Source organism: Tachypleus tridentatus, chromosome 7 (genome assembly GCF_004210375.1).
Source record: "Tachypleus tridentatus isolate NWPU-2018 chromosome 7, ASM421037v1, whole genome shotgun sequence".
NCBI classification, from domain to species: domain Eukaryota; kingdom Metazoa; phylum Arthropoda; class Merostomata; order Xiphosura; family Limulidae; genus Tachypleus; species Tachypleus tridentatus.
The window spans coordinates 119,898,124-119,921,407 of record NC_134831.1 but is presented as its reverse complement, the minus strand read 5'-3'; the positions used below and the strand labels follow the sequence as shown (position 1 = coordinate 119,921,407).

The window sequence follows — 23,284 nt, the reverse complement described above, 5'->3', positions numbered from 1 at the left end:
CATCTCAAAAAGCTTCTAAGGTCGATTATTTAGGTACGTAACATTTTTCTTTACGATCTGTCACACATATTCGGAACAGAGGAAAATATTATAACAATGTAAGACAAGCCTGGTTAAAAGCTATTTTGTAATTTATTATTCAACGGTTTTACTAAAAAAGCAAAAAAAAACATTTTGACACTTTCGTAAATCTATCATACATTAGTGTTTTTCCCCTCTACATCAAGGTTTATAAGAAAGATAAATGGTAAGATAAAACCCGACGACCTTAAGCTTGCTTCACGTATAGACAAACGTTTGTTTATCTCATACAGTTTCACGCCGTATATTACGTTTTCCAGTTGAAGTAGACATATTAAGGTTTTCGAGAAATAAGAATAGTACTTAAATAAAAGAAAGGTGCTTAACATGTAATAGAAAGAGCGTGTTTGTGTATGTGACCGATATAGTTCCAAGAGGAAAGAACCAAGAAATCTGAAATTTTGCACCCATACTAAGTAGACCCTGAGGGTGTGCAGCTGGGTATTAGTATTTATTCTATCGATATGCGTGCGTAGAAGCGCGTCTCATAGTATACCCTGGAGTATATCAGTTAGATTAAAAGTTTTTAATACGTAGAAAACAATTTTGGTAACAATGCGTTCCAACAATAGCTCTTATGTCATATCTCTTTGCAACAAAAGTACAACCTAATATTGTCGTTAGTCTGTGTACTGAATGTATAAAATAAAATGTAAATGTATAAACAACGAAAGTATAATGATATTAGTTAATTAACATCGTGTATTTGTTAATTAAAGAGGTTTGGATCTTATTACAAACGTTGGTGATGTAATAAAATATAGTTTAATTTAGAAACGATGTAAGTTTAATACTGAATCGATATTTTTACATTCGTGATCAATTTGATGCACGTGTTAAAATAAATCACACTTATAACATGTTCGAAGCCAAGTACTTTCGATAGTTGCTGTAATATGTACAATGCATGTATAATAGTAATAATTAAAACGCAATAATAAAATAAGAATTTACAATCACCACAAAAGCTCTTCACAATACAGGGTTTTGATAGTTTTTAATCACAGCACAGTGTGTCATAAAAAAAACATTTAGCTCATATCTCAGTCTGTTGGCCGATTTGAGATCTACTTACAGCCGCGGCAATTGAGGATTTCCTCTTGTTTCGGCGTGTCTTGTTCTTGAGTACTTCTGGATCTTATTTTAAGAGAGTGCACACAAGCACACATACATATATATATATACATATACATGCATATATTGCTCAATAATCTGTACACTGACCTTTGACAGGTCTTCTAAAGCTGTTTTGCAAGTAAAGTTCTTACCACGATATAATTACAGGTAGCCAGCGACAACAAGCAGAGCAAATGAATCTAGATTTTTAATAATTAAGTGTTTTTTTTACGATAAAAAGAAGCAATTTCGCACGAAATATGTAGACAATCATAACTCACACGATTTAAGTGAAGTCTACGAAATTATCATACTTGTAGAGGCGAGCAATGGCGATAGGTCAGGCGTTGACTAATGACGAACGTGTCTGGACTTTTTAACTCAAATATTGTTAGGTTGCAATCCTCTGTCGCTAAAAGCAGCTCCATGTGTGCGCGCTAATAGAATGACGGTGAAATTATACTTTCGGAACACACAGAAACAGTCCAAACGGGAGCAGTTTCTATTGTCCAATATATGTCTTCTCTCTACTCTATCAGCTCACTGTTAGAAATGTCTATGCGATGATTACCCTTATTTGGTATTTAAGTAAAATTCTGAAACAAACAAATTACTGCGTGTTACTGATTCTTAGCATTAGTGGCATCTTTTTGATAAGCTGATTTTAACTGCCAGAATAGAGTACTTTAATACATAGTGTTCCATGCATGTAAGTGCGCATGTGCGACTTTAGTTGTTATTGTTAACAATATGTTCTTGTCACGTGAACAGTTCAACCGATTAAAAAAAAAATGTGATTTTCTTTCATTGTCATATTTTAATCTGACGAAAGGAAACAAAGAAGACTACGTAATTATTGAGTTTTATCTGTTTGATTTAATTCGATAAGCAAGTATTTACAATAAGAAGAAGACACTAATACTTTATTTTAATATATCGTCCACATTTTCAACTTTATTTGTTTTTGAGGCCTAAGTTTTCGTTAGACACTATTTGTTTGTTGTTTAGCGTAAAGCTGCGCAATTGGCTCTCTTCGCTGTGTCCACTCAGAGTATCAAAACGCGGTTTCTAGTGTTATGAGCTCTCAGATTTATCGCCCAATTATTGTTCAACACTTACGTTAATTAGCTAATGTTGGGAGAACTAAATCTTTGTCAAATACAGATTGTATTGTATGTCTATTGTTCTAACTGCTTAAATTCCCCACGTGTCATCTTTCTGTACAATGATTTTCCCAGCGCAAAAAACATTGTTATGTGTATATATATTTATTTATACAGCAATAATAAACCAACAAACTACCATTGACTTCTGTTGAACGCTTTTTGTTACTTTATGTACTATAAACTAGAGAGTCATAAATTCAGCGACTATTTCGAACTGTACCAGATATTACATTCATTAGCTAGTTGCAACGAAGGTTAGATTGGTTACGGCTTTAATTGGAACGTTTAACATATTTGGCTACAATTTTGATATTTCTACACTTGGCTAAATAGATAGATAGACGGGTGAATAGAGAGACAGATATGTATGATTAATACAGGTAATTTTAGGTGTAGTTATCACTGTTAACGTGTTCCTATATGGTGTCATTAATGTTAATTGAAGTCTTTACCCGAGAGATGGGTAATTGGGGTACTGACATTTAAGGGATAATTTACAAATTGCACTTCAGTTATGCCTAAATCTTCCTCTTTTATTAATCATGCCCAGGAGTCCTGAACATAATGAATAAGCGTCATGATGAAGATTATAAAGTAATTTATTACACAAAGTGAGATCGTAATTGCTAAAACACGGGTTATGTATCACTATGAATAGCATCCGCTCGGTTAGCTAAAGTTGTGGAAGGAAAACGTTTGACAATAAATAAACTTACCGTTCTGTATCTGGCAAATCATCTTCCGAGTTGTTGACGTGTTCTGTGAGACACTTGATATATCATCCATATAAGTATATATTGACTATATTTCTTAGATACGCAGATATAGCTCAGTAGTTAACAGTGAATTTTAAATTGTTGAGAAAATTAGTGAACGGAGAATATTCATCACGTGATTATTGAGGATTTTCTTAGCACGTTATTCGATTTTATCTTAATGCTATGTTGACTTAGTCTGAAATTTGAAGCCTAATTAACAGTAAAAATTATATAGATATATATATGTATACATATGTTCACTTTTTATTTTACTGTTAAACACAAAGCTGTACTATGGGGACTATTTATGTTCTACCAACCACAAGTATCGACATGGCCGACATGATCAGATTGTTAAAGCACTCGACTCGTAATCCGAGAGTCGTTAGTTCGAATCCCCGTCGCACCAAACATGCTCACCCTTTCAGCCGTAGGGGCGGTATAATGTGACGGTCAATCTCACTATTCGTTGGTAAAAGAGTAGCCCAAGTGTTGGCGGTGGGTAGTGATGACTAGCTGTTTTCCCTCTAGTCTTACACTGCTAAATTAGGGACGACTAGTAGATAGCTCTTGTGTAGCTTTGTGTGAAATTCAAAACAAACCAAACCAAACTGTAGACATGCCGCTGAGTCGCCAAAGGGAAATTCATAACACAAAGATTTTAAATATATGTTTGTTATTGTGAGTAATATTAAATTAGCTTTGCTCAATAATTCATTACCAACTCTACTTTTAAAGTTCAGAAAAACCGGCTAAGAATTCGGAGTTGGCCAAGATATAACATTAACTGTATTTTGTATTCCACTCAACACCGTATCTAAATATCCGTTACTATGACGCAACTGAACTACTTAGTAAACATTGTATGCGTTTTAAAATTATTAGTGAGTTTAAAGTTGACCAATACGGCGGGTGAAACAATAACGAAGTTGATTGTTTAACACTGGCCATAAAACAAAGTGAGGCTATTTAACACTGGCCATTACCCGTGACACTACTAAAGCAAAGTGGGTTGTTTAACTCTGGCCATTACCCACAACAATATTACAAAAATAAAAAAGATAAAATATTTGAATAATAAAGTATTGTACCACAAGTCATCTTACACCAAGATGTATAGAACATCTTCGAAGCTATCCAAACCAAAAGAGAATCATTCTAAAGTAGTAGCCTGAAAAATCAAGTGACAACATGAAGTGTTAAACCTGATAATTATACTATAACAGTCAACAGAGCCTGTCAAAACTGTACATGATTCAATGTAAGCAAGACACTCGTAAAAATCATGTAACAAACCAGTAGGAAATCCAATGTAAGTTACATAGGAAGACTGCGTTTAAACACTGGGTTAATCAGAGATGGATTTTATAGAAGAGATTAACATAGACCATAGATGGATAATATAATAGAGATTAAAATAGACCATAGATGTATAATACAGTAGATATTAAAATAGACCATATATGGATAATACAGTGGAGATTAAAATAGACCATAGATGGATAATACAGTAGAGATTAAAATGGACCATATATGGATAATAAAGTAGGGAATAAAATAGACCATAGATGGATAATACAGTAGGGATTAACATAGACCATAGATGGATATTACAGTAGAGATTAAAACAGACCATAGATAGATAATACAGTACAGATTAAAATAGACCATAGATAGATAATACAGTAGAGATTAAAAAATACCATAGATAGATAATACAGTAGAGATTAAAAAAGGCCATAGATAGGTAATACAGTAGAGATTAAAAAATACCATAGATAGATAATACAGTAGAGACTGAAATAGACCTGCTAAAGTTAATCTTCATGTTATGAAATTGTGAAGTTTTTTAACATATGGAGTCCTGTCATCAATACTGATGATAAAGATATTTCTAAACGTTAATTGTAGAAACATCGTCAGAGGCCTACCTGAAGAAGAAAGAAAACAAAACTATTTATTCAGTCCAGATGTGGTATATCAGACAGGATATATTAGGTAGGGTTTATCAGAGAGGATATATTAGGTAGGGTTTATCAGACAGGATATATTAGGTAGGGTTTATCAGACAGGATATATTAGGTAGGGTTTATCAGACAGGATATATTAGGTAGGGTTTATCAGAGAGGATATATTAGGTAGGGTATATCAGACAGGATATATTAGGTAGGGTTTATCAGACATGATATATTAGGTAGGGTATATCAGACAGGATATATTAGGTAGGGTATATCAGACAGGATATATTAGGTAGGGTTTATCAGACAGGATATATTAGGTAGGGTTTATCAGACAGGATATATTAGGTAGGGTTTATCAGATGGGATATATTAGGTAGGGTTTATCAGACAGGATATATTAGGTAGGGTTTATCAGACAGGATATATTAGGTAGGGTTTATCAGATGGGATATATTAGGTAGGGTTTATCAGACAGGATATATTAGGTAGGGTTTATCAGACAGGATATATTAGGTAAGGTTTATCAGATGGGATATATTAGATAGGGCATGAGAGAAATATAATGAAATATATCTTTTATCAGAACTTATCTTTTTAAATACTTATTGTTGGTTGTTTTAAACAGGGATTATTTGGTAGATTGTTGCTCTATGGTAGTATGAATAATTCAGTTGGTTTTCTGGAAAACCACTTTCAGTGTTTCAATAGATCATTTATAGAAATACAGATGAAGTCCTACATATTATCACACAGATCTTTCTGTGGTGGTTATATTGACACTAATATAAGTTCTCAAATTCAGTAAATTTCACTCCAGGAGTGTTTTTTTAAGAGCAGTAAGATACGGCACAGAAATTTAACTATGTTGTCTTGTGTGTGTTTTTTTTTCAGAATTGTAGCAAAAATAGATTATATCGAACTTAAAAACGTATTCTAAAGTTACTAGGAATGAAGATAGTAAGAGGTAAGGAAGACTCGATAATTTCTCTTATTTATGAGCCATAAGTAAGAATAAAAAGCGGGTTCGAATCCCTGTCACATCAAACATGCTTACGCTTTCAGCCGTGGGAGCGTTATAATGTGAAAGTCAATCCCACTATTCGATGGTAAAAGAGTAGCCCAAGAGCTGGGGATGGGTGGTGATGACTTGCTGCCTTCCCTCTAGTCTGGCTCCCCAGTGGCTCAGCGGTATGTCTGCGGACTTACAACGCTAAAATCCGGGTTTCGATACCCATGGTGGACACAGCACAGATAGCCCATTTTTTAGCTTTGTGCTTAATTCAAAACAACAAAACAAAAATCGTCTAGTCTTACACTGTTAAATTAGGGACGGCTCGTGCAGATAGCCCTCGTGTAGCTTTGCGCAAAATTCAAAAACAAACAAACTTTATCCAACAACCATAATACCTGTCTTATCCACTGCCCATCATGTTAGTTATGAATGTTGTAGTAAGAATTTGGTTATGGTTTCTTATTAGATCCTTATCCAGTTCCTATTATACAAGTTACGAATGTTGTAGTGGAGTATTATGAAACATATATGTCATGGTTTCTTATCAAAGTCTTATCCAATACTTATCATGTTAGTTATGAATGTTGTTGTAAGGTTTTATGAAACTACAACAATATCAGACATGTTTAATTACCTAATGTCCATCATCTTAGTCATGTTGTATCAGCCATGTTTGATGCAGTTAAAGATTTATCGAAGTAAGATCCACGAGTGAGAAACAAAACTATGATTGTGTGCAAGGTTTCTAAATACAAACAATGTGTAAAACATATTTTTAACAACTCAACAATTACTTTCATTGATTGAAAACAACTAAACCGTTTTCACAATTGACTTAAAACTAGTTAAATGTTAGATATTGAACCTTTTGTTCTTCAATATTAGGTAAGAAGAGTGACTAGATATACTGCCGCTCCAGTAACTGTTATCTGTTATTTTCTATCGATATAGTTCTTTTATGATCTATTGAAGACCTCTGATTCGTAGTTCACAAACTCAGTTAAATTCAGCACGGTGTTTTTGCTGTAACGTATGAACGTGTGTTAGAATACAGGAAGAATAATAGAATAGTCTGCTTCTCACAGGAAGAATAATAGATTAGTCTGTTTCACACAGGAAGAATAATAGATTAGTCTGTTTCACACAGGAAGAATAATAGATTAGTCTGTTTCGCACAGGAAGAATAATAGATTAGTCTATTTCACAGAGGAAGAATAATAGATTAGTCTGTTTCGCACAGGAAGAATAATAGATTAGTCTGTTTCGCACAGGAAGAATAATAGATTAGTCTGTTTCACACAGGAAGAATAATAGATTAGTCTATTTCACAGAGGAAGAATAATAGATTAGTCTGTTTCACATGGGAAGAATAATAGATTAGTCTATTTCACACAGGAAGAATAATAGATTAGTCTGTTTCCCACAGGAAGAATAATAGATTAGTCTGTTTCCCACAGGAAAAATAATAGATTAGTCTGTTTCACACAGGAAGAATAATAGATTAGTCTGTTTCCCCACAGGAAGAATAATAGATTAGTCTGTTTCACACAGGAAGAATAATAGATTAGTCTGTTTCACACAGGAAGAATAATAGATTAGTCTGTTTCACACAGGAAGAATAATAGATTAGTCTGTTTCGCACAGGAAGAATAATAGATTTGTCTGTTTCACACAGGAAGAATAATAGATTTGTCTTATTAGGCGTGCTTTTTTCTAGTTTTGCCTTAGAGTTGCAATATTGAGGCATAATATTAATTTTTCAGTAATTTATATGCGAATGACAACACTTCCATCTTAATATTTTACGATACATGTTTTATGTTAAGTTTTTGGTTATTTGAAATATTTCGTTTTCAGTGCGTTCGTAATATATTAATTTTGTAATTTTTCAAAACTCATGTCAAAATAACTATATGATAAGTTATCGGTAAAATATGTTAAGGTTTTCCTTTGATGAAGTATTTTTTTTATGATTTGTTAAGAGCTATAGCAAGGTTAATTTTCCCTTCTAAGAATTATTATTGATAAAATATTAAACAATGAAACCTGGAGAAGTCTTGAAAACTGTAGGTTTAATATTTGTAATAACAACTGGCAATATAATATGATTATTATAAAGAATGTTAAGCCTAAATTTTGTAAGAACAATTGGCACTTTAATATGAGGGTTATCAAGGATATTAGGCCTAATAACAACTGGTACTGTGATGTAAATATACTCGACAGTATTAGGCCTAGTAATTAATTACATTTGATCGATGATACACGTCGGCCATTTGTCTGTGATAGTTGTTTGAGTTGTGTTTCAGTTGGTCAGCAGGTATACTTGTCGACTTGCAACGTTAAAATCAGGGGTCGTCTCCACATGATGGACAGAGCGCAGAGGGTCTCTTGTTTAGCTATGCAGTGAAACAAAGAAACGATTTCGGTTAGTTTTGACAAACTAAAATTGATAGCAACAAATTGAAATTAACTTACAGTGACAAATGTAAATAAAGGCCTGACTAAAAATTTAAATATAAGCCTAACTGATAGCAACAAGTCGAAAAACAGTCCTTAAATATCATTTGTATCAAGTTGTTTAGTTGCATTATTTCACATAAAAGCTAATGGAAAACTCTTTAAATAAATAAAGTATCTTTCAAAGAAATAAATCTTAAAATTCTGAATAAGTAACAAAACATTCTAAATAATAAACAGCGGGCTAGTTTTTACATATTTCGTAGAGTATATAGTTTTATTATTTCCGTTTCGCTGGCTAACTTCGTTATGGAAAACTAGATTGTTAATTTTATTAAGTAGCTTATGACGTTAATTATGTGTTTAAAGATAACTTTGTAATTATATTGTTAAAAGAGTAGGATGTTATCTCCAATATTAAATATTGTTAACTATATTATTAAATATTGTTAACTATATTATTAAATATTGTTAACTATGTTATTAAAATGAGAAGATAATGGTGTTATAAGAAGAACAGTGTGTTAGTTATATTAATAAAACTATAAGGTGTTAATTATATTATTTAAGGGATATCAATAGTAAAAGTGCACAAATTTATCATTTATTTGTAGTTAAGCGTTAGGTTATCAGTGGTCTGCCCATCACGGGTATCGAAACCCAATATTTAGCGTTATCAGTTTACAGACATGCCTCTGGGCCAGTTAAAAGCAAGTTCATTAATGTTTAGTGAACCAACCACACATCTGCATCTCTCAAAATGTGACACGTTACCTTATGAATGACAGAAACAAAAATCGATGTTCTTTGAAAGTTCATATAAATTAGAGTGGATGAGAGAAATTAGAAAACAACAACAATATTTCTTTCAGAATTTCCCTCCTTTGTTTTCGTTCTTGAAATGGGTTTCCAGATTGCGCTGTGTGTGTGTGTATCTCGTATTCAATAAGTATCAACATGTGAAAAATCGAAATATCTTTTGATCACGCAGTACAGGATTCTTCCCTTTCTACTTATTTCCAGGATTAGTTTTCAGAAAACTAGTGTTTAAACTATGGCCTCCGGGAAAGCAGTGAGACTGGTAATAAAATTGGAGTTTTGTTTATGGAAACTAGAACTATAAAAATCGTCGTTCACTAAGAAAAGCTGTTATTGTACAAAAGACAGGCCAGATCCTATGGAATTCCCCACCAAATCCTAACACCTATTTAGCTACACGTCACAACCACCTGTTTCCATGAAAGATTTAAGCTGATTGTGCAGTTAACCGATGTCGCTGTTGTCTTCTTATGCTACTTACGACACATAAATGTAATATTTAATCATTAATTAGATAGTGTCAACATTGTGCTAACGGTACCAGTGATTATTTTGTCTCTTTTCCATGAGTTTTAATTAAAATTTTGTCTCTGGCACGCCAAGAAATATTTACTCATGTTTCTTTCTTTATTCATTTTAATTATAGCTCCGATTTCACGGGAAATTAAATATATATATATATAGATATCACACGATTAAAGCAACAATCTACTGAATAAAAAAAAGGTGACAGCTAATAGGAGTCAATGTATAAATATTTTCAAATAAAACTAACAATCAGATTAAACAGTAAATTATTATAATAGTTATTATTATACACTACAAACAGTAAGTACTGTTTATCATTTCAACTTAGAGATCAGAGGACTACAGATTGAAAGATAATGTTATTACAACTGCACTTGCTCAGTTTTGTTTGGTTAATCTTTCGCGTTAAGCTGCACGAGGTCTATCTACGCTAGATGTCCCTAATTTAACAGTAAAGTATTAGAGGAAAGGCAACTAGTCATCACCACCAAGAACCACTCCTGGGCCAATCTTTTGTCATTGAATAGTTGAACTGACCGACACATTTAACACCTCAAGACGAAAACCGCGATCATCAGATCGTGAGTAAGTGACCTTAACTTCCTGGCTGTGCGAGGCCACGTTTATTTAAAATAGTTGATTCACTTTATAATTTATTATTTGGTTGAAAATAAGCCTAGAAAGAGCGAAATGTATTTGAATATCAGAAGATATATATTATATTAGCTAGTAATCTGGGCAAAGTGACAAAACAACATAAATAAATAAAAATAACGGTATTAATACAATACTGCTGTGATACGTGAACAGTGTATTCACTCAGATATCTTTAATACAATTATTATCTTTATTTTGGCGTATTTAGTAAGAAAAGATGCTTAAATAATACATGTATAATACAATGTTAGTTATGATTTATTCCATAATTCATTTATCTTTCTATCTTAAAACTGCATGCCAAAAAGTATTAGCTAAATACGGTATGGTGTGTCCTGATAAAATATGTCTGCTAAGCAGGGTTATTTTGTGGTTATTTGATCGCTATTTTATTGGAAGGAGCAGCCACATTTATAAAGATCTAACGGCTCTTTAATAACCACGTCTATCCTATTTTAAGAGTGGAAAGTCTTAAAATATAATAAAGCAGGATACTAAATCTTGTGATTACTTAAAGGGGGTTCATGAAATATTAACTAGCTAAATTATGTGCTTACAATACTAGCTGTCAGAATACAAGAAATGCCGGGAAGGAAGATTTTCAAAGATACTGACAGTTGAAATGCTGTGGTTGCCAAAAAAGTAAATACAAAGGGTTGATAAAAAAAAAGGTTTATGTGAAAATTAAGTACCTATACTATGTGGTTACTTATACGGTCTTAAAGTGGTCTTAAACTATTGACCAACTAAACTTCTTTATTGAAAGTTCAGTTATAATGTCACTAATCATTACGGGCCCGGCATGGCCAAGCGTGTTAAGGCGTGCGATTCGTAATCCGAGGGGCGCGGGTTCGCATCCCCGTCCCGCCAAACATGCTCGCCCTTTCAGCCGTGGGGGCGTTATAATGTGACGGTCAATCCCACTATTCGTTGGTAAAAAGAGTAGCCCAAGAGTTAGGGGTGGGTGGTGATAACTAGCTGCCTTCCCTCTGGTCTTACACTGCTAAATTAGGGATGGCTAGCACAGATAGCCCTCGAGTAGCTTTGTGCGAAATTCAAAACACACACACACACTAATCATTACCAAATTATTTTTCTTCTCTGTAAAATATTTATAATGAGATCATGCAACACACATATGGATCTATTAGTAGTAGAGATTTATAATGAGATCATGCAACATAGATATGGATCTAGGATTAGTATGGATTTATAATGAGATCATGCAACATACATATGGATCTAGTAGTAGTAGATATTTATAATGAGATCATGCAACATAAATAGGGATCTAGGATTAGTATGGATTTATAATGAGATCATGCAACATACATATGGATCTATTAGTAGTAGAGATTTATAATGAGATCATGCAACATAGATAGGGATCTAGGATTAGTAGGGATTTATAATGAGATCATGCAAGATACATATGGATCTAGTATTAGTGGGGATTTATAATGGATCATGCAACATACATATGGATATAGGATTAGTAGGGATTTATAACGAGATCATGCAACATAGATAGGGATCTAGGATTAGTAGGGATTTATAATGAGATCATGCAAGATACATATGGATCTAGTATTAGTGGGGATTTTAATGGATCATGCAACATACATATGGATATAGGATTAGTAGGGATTTATAACGAGATCATGCAACATACATATGGATTTAGGATTAGGAGGGATTTATAATGAAATCATGCAACATACATATGGATCTAGGATTAGTAGGGATTTATAATGAGATCATACAACATACATATGGATCTAGGATTAGTAGGGATTTATAATGAGATCATACAACATACATATGGATCTAGGAGTAGTAGGGATTTATAATGAGATCATGCAACATACATATGGATATAGTATTAGTGGGGATTTATAATGAGATCATGCAACATACATATGAATCTAGAATTAGTAGGGATTTCTTATTTGGTTAAAATATTGTGGAATAACTGAATACAAGTACATAGATTTCTAAACTCTCGTAATATGTATATTTCATGAATAAATAAGGTTTATAGTATCCTAAAAATATATTATTATTAGACACAGTTTCTAAAAGCTGTCGTTCACGTTTCAATAAAAACAAGAAAAGCTCAAAGTTTATGAATCTTACGTTACAGAAAAATATATTCTTTCGTGTTTTAATTCTGTGCACCTCTGTCACCTAACTTCTTGCTGAGTTATATTAAACGTCGCAAGTTGTCAAAACAACCCCGCCCTAAATATTCTTGCAAGATCTCCAACCAATGAGAAAAGTGTCAGCAATTACGTCACTACAGACGTCAATTCAGCAATTTCGCCAGCTTGTACTTGTATAAAAGCTGCCAGCCTATCAGGTCATTCAGACAGACGAAGACACAGCATCTCCAATAATAAGAAACAGAACTTGGAAACTAGCTGACCCAAAAGAATAACTTTGAACTTTGTCTCTGCATCGCCCTAGTGGTAAGTTTAGATTTTGTTAAACATATATCCTCGTAACTCACATGGGTAGTGCCAAAAGTAATTCAATAGCTCCACTTATAGATACCAAAAAAGTATGTTAAACGATATTTTGGGACTCAGCCAGAAGTTTTCACAATTTGAAGTAAGGCCCAGTCGAATGAAAATTAGTTGAAATATTATAATTAAGATTTAACTGTTTTCTTCATATTCAATACTATAAGAACGTCTAGTAGCGACCTCTACAATTTAAATTTATTTCGTATAGAGTCATCCGAAAATCTGATTTACATAAATGTAGATATACCTTGTTTATTCGGTTTCGTTTCAGCTTTAAAGAAACTTTTTAATACTCTTCAGCTGGACAACTTTAGGCTTAATTTTCACAGAAACAGTTATAAGAGAAAATAATTTCAACTGTCCAACTGGACAACTGTAGGCTTAATTTTCACAGTTACAGTTACAAGAAACATTTGTTTAAATATTCGTGTAAAATTGAGGAGATGTAGTTGAAATTTCATTTCAGTCATTTTGTTTCGAACACAAGTTCCAAGTGCTGCAGAAAGAATAGTGTGTTTGAACTATACGGGTGAATTTATTTTGTGAATTATTTGTATCGCGAAAAATACGTTTCAGTTATCATTTGCGTTTTTTTATACTTTTTTCTTATTTTACACGAAAAGTTTCTAGAAGATAAAGTTGCGGTTTAAAAACTAGGGCTTGTAAGAAATTAAATCACATATGATTTAAGATGACAAAAGGTGTTGATTGGAAACGAATATGTGACTCGCATATTTCCTAGACTTTGGTATTAATGCACGTTTTATATTATACCCACACATTGACCCTAAACTTTCTTATTATGAATGCTTATTACCCATAAATTTTGTTAATTAACTTTTTCACACTCAATTATAAACACGAATTTTAATGGTTTAAGTTTTTGGTTTATCTAATATTACAACGAAATTATTATAAAGTCGAATTATTATTAGTTTTTGAGGTGGATGTCCGATATAACCTAACAGTTACTGAGAACTCTTCCATTCAAAACGTTACAGTACAACTTGGAGAAACGTTACAAAATTATGTCGGTTATATTATGATTTTAAAAAATGCTACACACGTGTGTTGTTTACATATTAGAAGTAGAAGAAACATTACATAACCATATGGATTACATTACAACTAGGAGAAACGTTACACAACCATATGGGTTCCATTACAACTAGGAAAAACGTTACATAAATAACTATGTCTGTAACATTACAAGTAAGAGAAACGTTACATAAATAACTATGTCTGTAACATTACAAGTAAGAGAAACGTTACATAAATAACTATGTCTGCTACAATACAACTAAAGAGAAACATTACATAAATAACTATATCTGTTACATTACAACTAAGAAAAACGTTACATAACTATGTCTGTTGCATTACAACCGAAAGAAACGTTACACAACCATGTGGGTTACGTTACTAGTAGGTAAAAACGTTGCACAACCATATGGGTTCCATTACAACTAAGAAAAACGTTACATAAATAACCATGTTACATAAAAATTAAGAGAAACGTTACATAAACAACCATGTTACATAAAAATTAAGAGAAACGTTACATAAATAACTACATTATATTACAACTAAAAGAAACGTTACATAAATAACTATGTCTGTAACATTACAAGTAGCAGAGATGTTACATAAGTAATTATGTCTGTTACATTACAACTAAGAGAAACGTTACATAAATAACTACGTCTGTTACAACTACGAGAAACGTTACATAAATAACTATGTCTGTTGCATTACAACTAAGAGAAACGTTACATAAATAACCATGTTACATTACAACTAAGAGAAACGTTACATAAATAACTACGTCTCTTACATTACAACTAAGAGAAACGTTACATAAATAACTACGTCTCTTACATTACAACTAAGAGAAACGTTACATAAATAACTATGTCTCTTACATTACAACTAAGAGAAACGTAACATAAGTAACCATGTTACATTACAACTAAAAGAAACGTTACATAAATAACCATGTTACATTATAACTAAGAGAAATGTTACATAAATAACTATGTCTGTTACATCACAACTAAGAGAAACGTTACTTAAATAACTATGTCTGTTACATCACAACTAAGAGAAAAGTTAGATAAATAGCTATGTCTCTTACATTACAACTAAAAGAAACGTTACATAAATAACTGTGTGTCTTACATTACAACTAAGAGAAATGTTACATAAATAACTATGTCTGTTACATCATAATTAAGAGAAACGTTACATAAATAACTACGTCTTTTACATTACAACTAAGAGAAACGTTACATAAATAACTATGTCTCTTACATTACAACTAAGAGAAACGCTACATGAATAACCATGTTACATTATAACCAAAAGAAACGTTACATAAATAACCATGTTACATTACAACTAAGAGAAACGTTACATAAATAACTATGTCTTTTACATTACAACTAAGAGAAACGTTACTTAAATAACTATGTCTGTTACATCACAACTAAGAGAAACGTTACATAAATAACCATGTTACATCACAACTAAGAGAAAAGTTAGATAAATAGCTATGTCTCTTACATTACAACTAAAAGAAACGTTACATAAATAACTGTGTGTCTTACATTACAACTAAGAGAAATGTTACATAAATAACTATGTCTGTTACATCATAATTAAGAGAAACGTTACATAAATAACTACGTCTTTTACATTACAACTAAGAGAAACGTTACATAAATAACTATGTCTCTTACATTACAACTAAGAGAAACGCTACATAAATAACCATGTTACATTATAACCAAAAGAAACGTTACATAAATAACCATGTTACATTACAACTAAGAGAAACGTTACATAAATAACTATGTCTTTTACATTACAACTAAGAGAAACGTTACATAAATAACCATGTTACATTATAACTAAAAGAAACGTTACATAAATAACCATGTTACATTACAACTAAGAGAAACGTTACGTACACTCTAAAGATGTTTACAATTTCTTGCAGTTATTTTGGTTTTGATTATTTATTTTGTCTAAAATTTTCAGTCAGAAACATATCTCAAATGTAGTCCTTGGATTTCAAATGCCAGATATTTATTGTCAACGTACAAGTTAACGCCTTAAACTTTAATTTACGATTCTTTAATTGTAAAATTTTAAAAGCCTCTGATTTTAAAACATATTTCTCCTGACTCTATCCTCATTCTGTTTTTCTTCTTTCTATTAAAAGTGTACGAAACATTATACGCATATTACTGGACATATAACAGGTGAATGTGATGTATCTAATTTGACACTGTATGATAGATCATATTACCACATTTTTGCACGTTTTATGCTTATAATACTGAAGTTAATTTTTAGTGTGATACCATGATAAACTATATAACAATACACGCAACCATAACAGTATCAACACAGTTCTTACGTATATGCAAATAAGGGTTCCCAGAATCTGAAACTAAATCGATGGAACTGTTTAAATTCATCTTGAGAAGAGATTAGCGCTCAGTAGTTTTATTAATATATTTATTCTCGATTTTAACATCCACAAGTTTTTCTGGAGACTAATTTTCTAATTATTTATAATTACAAAGGACTTTTTTAAATTGTTAGTTATCGTAGAAAAATCTTACATAAAGTTTTCTATTAGGTAGAAATATTTTAGCTTAAATTTAAAATTACAAATATGTCAAAAAGTTTAGTGAGAAACTAATTCTCTTTAGGCACAAAATATTCCTTAATATATATATATATATATTAAATTATCTCATGTGATGATTATCTTAAACAATACATCTATTGTTTGGTGTCTATTTTACTAAAGTATTCCTTGGTGTGGAAAAGTGTTTCCCTGGGATACATGCTGTGTTATTAGAACTAACAAGAGTAAACTCTAGGTAGTAATATGTTAAAAAAACAACAACGATGCTATATGATTCCACGTACTGTAAAAGTATCCACTGTTTCGACACTTCGGGGATATTTTATCATGGTTATTTTTATTGTTTTGATTTATTTTGTGATGAGCAACGTTTGACTTTTTGTTAGTTTTGAATTTCGCGAAAAGCTACACGAGGGCTATCTGCGCTAGCCGTCCCTAATTTTGCAGTGTAAAACTAGAGGGAAGCCAGCTAGTCATCACCACCCACCGTCAACTCTTTGGCTACTCTTTTGCCAACAAACAGTGGGATTGATAGTACGACAAGCTGTAATACAGAACCCAGGTGTTTCGTATAAGAATTCTTTTTTTTTATATAGACGGCGACCCTGTGAAAGAATAAACACTTAGCACTTGTCATAATTATCGAGGCAATTATCTATGTTAACACTTCGTATAATACAGAGTGTTCGGAAAGTCACTGTGCAGTTTGAAAGCAGCGATAACAGCATTCATTCAGACTATTTCAAACCAGCAACTGATTAGCTGTGTTTAGAACCAAAATAAGAAGGATCCAGGCCTGTATTGATGCCAACGTGGGTCACTTTCAACATTGTTTATAATTGTCATTCATAGTTACCTCCTGTATTCTATACTGAAACGTGCCTGTTAATAAATATATAAGTGCACAGTGACTTTCCAAACACCCTGTAGTAAAAGGTGTTTACAAGGCACATAGACCGTTTCATGCTAAACGTTCTCGAGGGTTTCTTTGAAAACTATCATTTATACATTTATACACGTATGACTTGCAATAGCACAGTCTTTTATTTTCTCATTTCCGGCAACCAAAATATTCGTGTAAAAATAGATAAATTCGTCACAATCGGTTAATATTTATTTTATTTTACTTCCATATTACTTTGCTCAGCAAAAATATTTTAATTAATTAAGATTCAATTCAATTAATAACTTCTAATCAGAATACTGTTAGTCTATACGTTGTTTTGTTTTTTTTTAATTTTAGAAACAATGGTCAAGGTTTTCGTCACCGTAATACTTCTAATGACAGTCCTGTCAGTGAATTTGTCAGCTTCTCTGCCTCAACCTCGGTAAGTTAAATATTTTACGCTCCAAAATTTGTTTCAGTTTTTAAGTTTCCTATAAGTTGGAGCTGAGTTTCGTCGCATTAAGTTCGTTGTGCATATTGTCTCCGGATGTGTCGTATTAAGTTCGTTGTGTCTCCGGGTGTGTTTGATTTCACACTTCTTCCTCCAGTTTCTATAAAATTGCACATCCATTTGTGATACCATGTCCAAACAGGCGTAACATAACCTTGTGGTTATGACGATCGGCTCATAAGTTGCAGGTCGCGGATTCGAATCCTGGTGTTAAGTCTACTGACCGCTTCATCCCTGAGAGCGTTATAATGCAACAATCAACACCCCTCCTCGTTTATGAAGAGCAACCCCAGGGCAGATGGCGTTCACTGGATGCTTTCCTTCTAATCTCTCAGTTCATAATTAAAATGTATTTTGCCAAGAAATTAAAACATGTATCAGAAAGTTGGTCAAGCATGAAAACACTGCATTACACGCAGGAAATGGAAAAAACTTGATTATTTTACAAACCTTCCATATTTCGTAAGACAGGTGTCACCACTAGTTAAAATATAAGGTCCCTGTTCTTGGACGCGTCATTTTCACATGATAAATGCTGATGAAACTGTTACAGATAAAAGACGGATTATTGACCTATAAATATTAAAACCATGATGACAAGAAGATGGATGAAATTTCGTTCTGTTACTGTCAACAGAGAATCGTTGTAGTAAGGTACAGATTAAGCCTTTTCACCATAAACTTTAAACGGTTTTATTTTACTTTCCACTCTTATGCGAGTAAAATGTACTATAGCTATGATGCATCGACGTCAAAGGCACTTGGCGCGAGTCTGTTTAATTACGCAAACGTCAAGCAACACAGCTAGGTTTAATGTGTTTTTGACACAATTTATTTAAAAAGATATCCAGCGTTATAGGAAACAGTGCTTTCTAATAACTGATTAATTTTATAAACAGATGTAATTTCATACTTAAGCTGTTTCGTGAACCAATATCTTATAACATCTCTATAATTTCGTAGTATTGTGTATTTGTTGTTAAGCGCAATACGTTCTGATTATTAAGTTTTAGTTTTTATTTTATTTTGTTTTATTCTTTTATCACCACTTGTAGCAAATAATTGCTAATTGACTCCGCATAATTAGTAAGCTAATCTGTTTTCACTTCTTACCAACATAAAATAGAGATGGCAAACGCGATATTTTTTAGCAGTTTGATTTTCTAGTTATTTTATTCGGTTACTTTCTTCAATTGTTTTGTTTGTTTTTGGAATTTCGCACAAAGCTACTCGAGGGCTATCTGTGCTAGCCGTCCCTAATTTAGCAGTGTAAGAGTAGAGGGAAGGCAGCTAGTCATCACCACCTACCGCCAACTCATGGGCTACTCTTTTACCAACGAAAAGTGGGATTGATCGTCACATTATAACACCCCACGGCTGGGAGGGCGAGCATGTTTGGCGCGACTCGGGCGCGAACCCACGACCCTCAGATTACGAAGCGCACGCCTTAACGCGCTAGGCCATGCTAGGCCTTACTTTCTTCAAAGCCAAGCCAGCTACGTTGCGTAAGTAACAAATATTTCTAGCATACTGGTTTGGTTAAGGTGTATATTTTAAAAATTAAATAGTGCGTTGACTTCGTACGCACTGTTTTATTACTTGAATACTGCTCAAAGATTCCAGATAGACTAAGACAATAAAGTTGAAAAGAGCTTTTAAAAAAAAATTATTTTCTCACAAATGAGATGAGTTATGTACAAAAGAGTATTTGTTTCAATGTTTCACTTCATTTTTTTTTAAGTTAAGCACAAACCAACACAATGAACTACTGTGCTCTGCCCACGACGGGTATCGAAACACGTACCACTTTGCCATTGGTGTGTGTATGTGTATTTTCTTGTAGCAAAGCCAAATCGGGGTATCTGCTTAGTCCACCGAGGAGAATCGAGCCCTTGATTTTAGCGCTGTAAATCCTTAGACTCACCGCTGTACCAGCGGGGAATGCCAGTAGGGGGCTTCGCCTCATAAACTAGTACTTTGGTGTACATGCCTTTTATCCATATAGTGTGGTGGTTAGAGCGCTTGGCCCACAATCTGTGGGTCGTGGGTTCCAATCCCCGTCACTATACGCTCTAGCCCTTTCAGCCGTGTGGGTATTATAATGCGACGTTCGTAAACGAGTAGGCGGTGGGTGGGGATGACTAGCTGCCTTTCCTCTAGTTTATCACTGCCAAATTAGAGAAGGCAAGTGCAAATAGCACTCGTGTAGCTTTGCACAAAATTCAAAACAAAACAAATTTAGCGGCACTTAGTCTCTGAAAGCAAGTATTTTGTTAGCTTAATGATAGTACACCATTCTTTTAATTCTAAGCCTCGGGAACACGTGTATGAGTGGTGAATCAATCACCACAACATATAGCCTGAAGACGCTACCAGTAACTGGAAGAGACCAAGAGCTCTCGAGTAAAATAAAAGATTATTTTGCTGGAAGAAATTTATAGCATACCAGTAAGTGTGCTAGGATTTGCTCTGCAGGCGTGCCAAGAAATCGTGACTTCTATGTTTTGTTTATTTAGCTGTCCAAAAAGGGAACGCTAGATTTACTAATAGGGCTTATATTCATTGACCAAAGTCAGAAGAAAGTGAGCTTCTTAGTTCGAGAGTACTTTAAAAAAGGTTCCAATATATATAAGTCCAATGGACTATGCTTCTTTATTTCTCTGTCTAGCATCAAAGTACTCTTGAAAGAAACAAGGGTGCTGTGGAACAGAAAATATCTTGAGTAAAACCTTAGAAGACCGTTACTGTTTTTATTGTTTCAGCGCAAAAAACATGAACCATTTTTATTTGCTTTTATTGTATGTTGCTTGAACATCAACGAATAATTTTAGGATAAAATCTCCAGTGCCTCCTACGATCTCTATTTATATATGAACGAATTTTACTTACGTTACGTTAGATTCTTTTCTAAAGATCAAATTGAATCTCGAGGCCTATATTTCTTAGTTCCGTGGCGCATTCTAGAGCTTTTCCCATTTTTATACTGTAATTATATTTATATTATAATAGCTTAAATCATATTTAAATCTGATTTAGCCATATAGATTTTAGATAATTTTATACTGTCTAATCTTTAGGTACAGGCGTGCTTTGGTGGAAATTGATGATTCAGATGAAGTGATGCGTGTTTTGTCCGGAATAATGGATAGCTTGATTTCTTCCGAGAGTGGTAAAACGTAAGTATCCCCGAGATTGCTGTTTCATTTTTCTTTCATAACTAAATTTATTAAAAACGAAAACGAACTATAATCTTCAAAATAACAATTAACAACATAAAAATGCCAGTTTGAAAGAAGACCTATAAAGTTTCATTCACCATTTCAACACGTAGGTATTGCTTAGAGTTACCAGTCGCCCCAATATTTCCCGTTTTGTATTGGTAATTTGCGCCTGTATTCCGAGAAAAAATTCTTGGTATATACCATGATAAATGAATCAGAACGTCAGTTACAGAGAATCGTGAATTCAATTGGTCTACTTGACTAGCTCGTTGCTATAACACGTCCTCTTCTTCTGCCAAACATTATAGAAAGTTCCCTCTTTGCGTGGTGAGAAACCCAGGACTGGGCAAGTTTCGTAGTTACTGGTACTGTGGTAGATCTGTAGCAGTTGGTGAATATGTGTCTATCACCAAGAAAGTAGTAAAAATTAATTTGGAAACAGCAACAGTATTAATGTAAGGTAAACTGTTTCACATTTGTCACAACCATTTTGAAATTATAAGGAACGGCTGGAGTGTCTCGGTTTGCAAAGTTTGTTCCTATTGTTGTAGAAAAACGAAAAAAAGTGATTTAACCACCTTAGAAATATTTATGTCAATTTCCAGTGAAACAAATCCGAGGTATTCTTATTTTGAATGAGATGGTGTCATGATTTATCATGTTTAATTTGTAATTTATTTGGCAGAAATCACAGTTTCATCTTTTATCACATTTTAATGCATGTTTCAACTGTAGTGATAAACGAGGCCTGGACTTGGGACTGTCACGTGGATTTTCTGGAAGTCAAGCTGCTAAACATTTGATGGGACTAGCGGCAGCCAACTTTGCCGGTGGACCCGGTAGACGGCGTCGTGACGTCGGCGAAGAAGAATAATTGGAATGCCAATGTTTTCCAGTAGAGATGGCGCTAATGTTCATTCGCCACTAGTATATAAATATAGAAATAACGCACTCGCAGTGAAATTTGCACAATGAATATTTGAATCGTTGTACTCGTTATAACAATAAAATACTTTCTGCACTAGAATATTGTATCCAGAGTTATTTCGAATCTCTATTTACAAAGTTATAGTGATTTTCTAAACTAACACAACACATCTTTATCTCGGTGATGAGTAGTCTTTATTAAATTAAATTATTAATTTAAATCTTAAGAAAACAATAACTAGGTGGACGAGCTTGCAAGACGATACAAGGTGGCTTGTGTGATCGTTGTCCGTCTGTAGAGAAGTATATTTTGTATGTACTTTCTATAGATGTCATAAGATAATTATGACGGTGAATGCGATGTTCAATTAATCCAGGAAATGATCAAACCAATTGCGATCCCGCAGTTGATTGCGATGACCAAATAAAGTCAACGCCATAGTTTTTAAACCAATTTTGGAAATTCGAGTGTAGCGTACTATTGCATTAATGTCTTGGTAGAGCCATTTCCTATCACTGTATCATGGTGGAAATGTCGTATTGTTGGTTGGATTTGTTGTTCTAAAGATATCACAGCTTCTGTTGTAAGAATGTTCCATACGTCTCAGTTGGTTTGCTTGTTTTATACTGTCGGAACAAGAAACGTAGAATGCACAAACGTCTTATGCTATTGTCTTTATATCTCTACTTAATCATTCATACAGTAGTTTATGATATGCGAAAACAAAACCTACTTTTCTGTTACATCTAAGGTGAAATGCTACTGGGCTGGTTCCATGTCGTCGTATTACAATCTTAGTAATGTCCTTCCATCAGAACACTTGAAGATAGTCCGCCTTGGTCATCATTTGAAAGAACCGGTCAGCTGTAATACAGCCTGACATTAGTTACACCTTACATGTGGGTGCAACCAGCTTTCCCTTCTGACAGTCTTCAGCCGGAGGTGACACCAGCTCTTTCTAGTAGCAGAATTGTTATACTTTCAACTGTTAATAAAC

The 23,284-nt window shown here is 33.3% G+C and overlaps 1 protein-coding gene and 1 pseudogene across 2 annotated transcripts in view; both read left to right on the top strand.

The window, feature by feature from the left end:
- The window catches only part of LOC143256491 (paired box protein Pax-6-like), a 327,851-nt pseudogene that overhangs the window by 201,900 nt on the left and 102,667 nt on the right, over positions 1–23,284 (top strand). The gene's annotated exons all lie outside the window — the stretch shown is intronic.
- Positions 12,925–22,386, top strand: LOC143256490 (diuretic hormone class 2-like). The gene is made up of 4 exons (XM_076513779.1): positions 12,925–13,026; positions 17,985–18,069; positions 21,216–21,314; positions 22,095–22,386. The coding sequence occupies exons 2-4, from the start codon at positions 17,990–17,992 to the stop codon at positions 22,231–22,233; spliced, it is 318 nt and encodes a 105-aa protein (XP_076369894.1). The 5' UTR covers positions 12,925–13,026; positions 17,985–17,989; the 3' UTR covers positions 22,234–22,386.

Bases quoted from the DNA above. Each gene is read 5' to 3' on its own strand.
- LOC143256490 (XM_076513779.1), top strand. From the start codon at position 17,990: ATGGTCAAGGTTTTCGTCACCGTAATACTTCTAATGACAGTCCTGTCA. The intron at 18,070-21,215 runs GTAAGTTAAATA...TCTAATCTTTAG, and splicing joins GCTTCTCTGCCTCAACCTCG to GTACAGGCGTGCTTTGGTGG. The intron at 21,315-22,094 runs GTAAGTATCCCC...TTTCAACTGTAG, and splicing joins TCTTCCGAGAGTGGTAAAAC to TGATAAACGAGGCCTGGACT.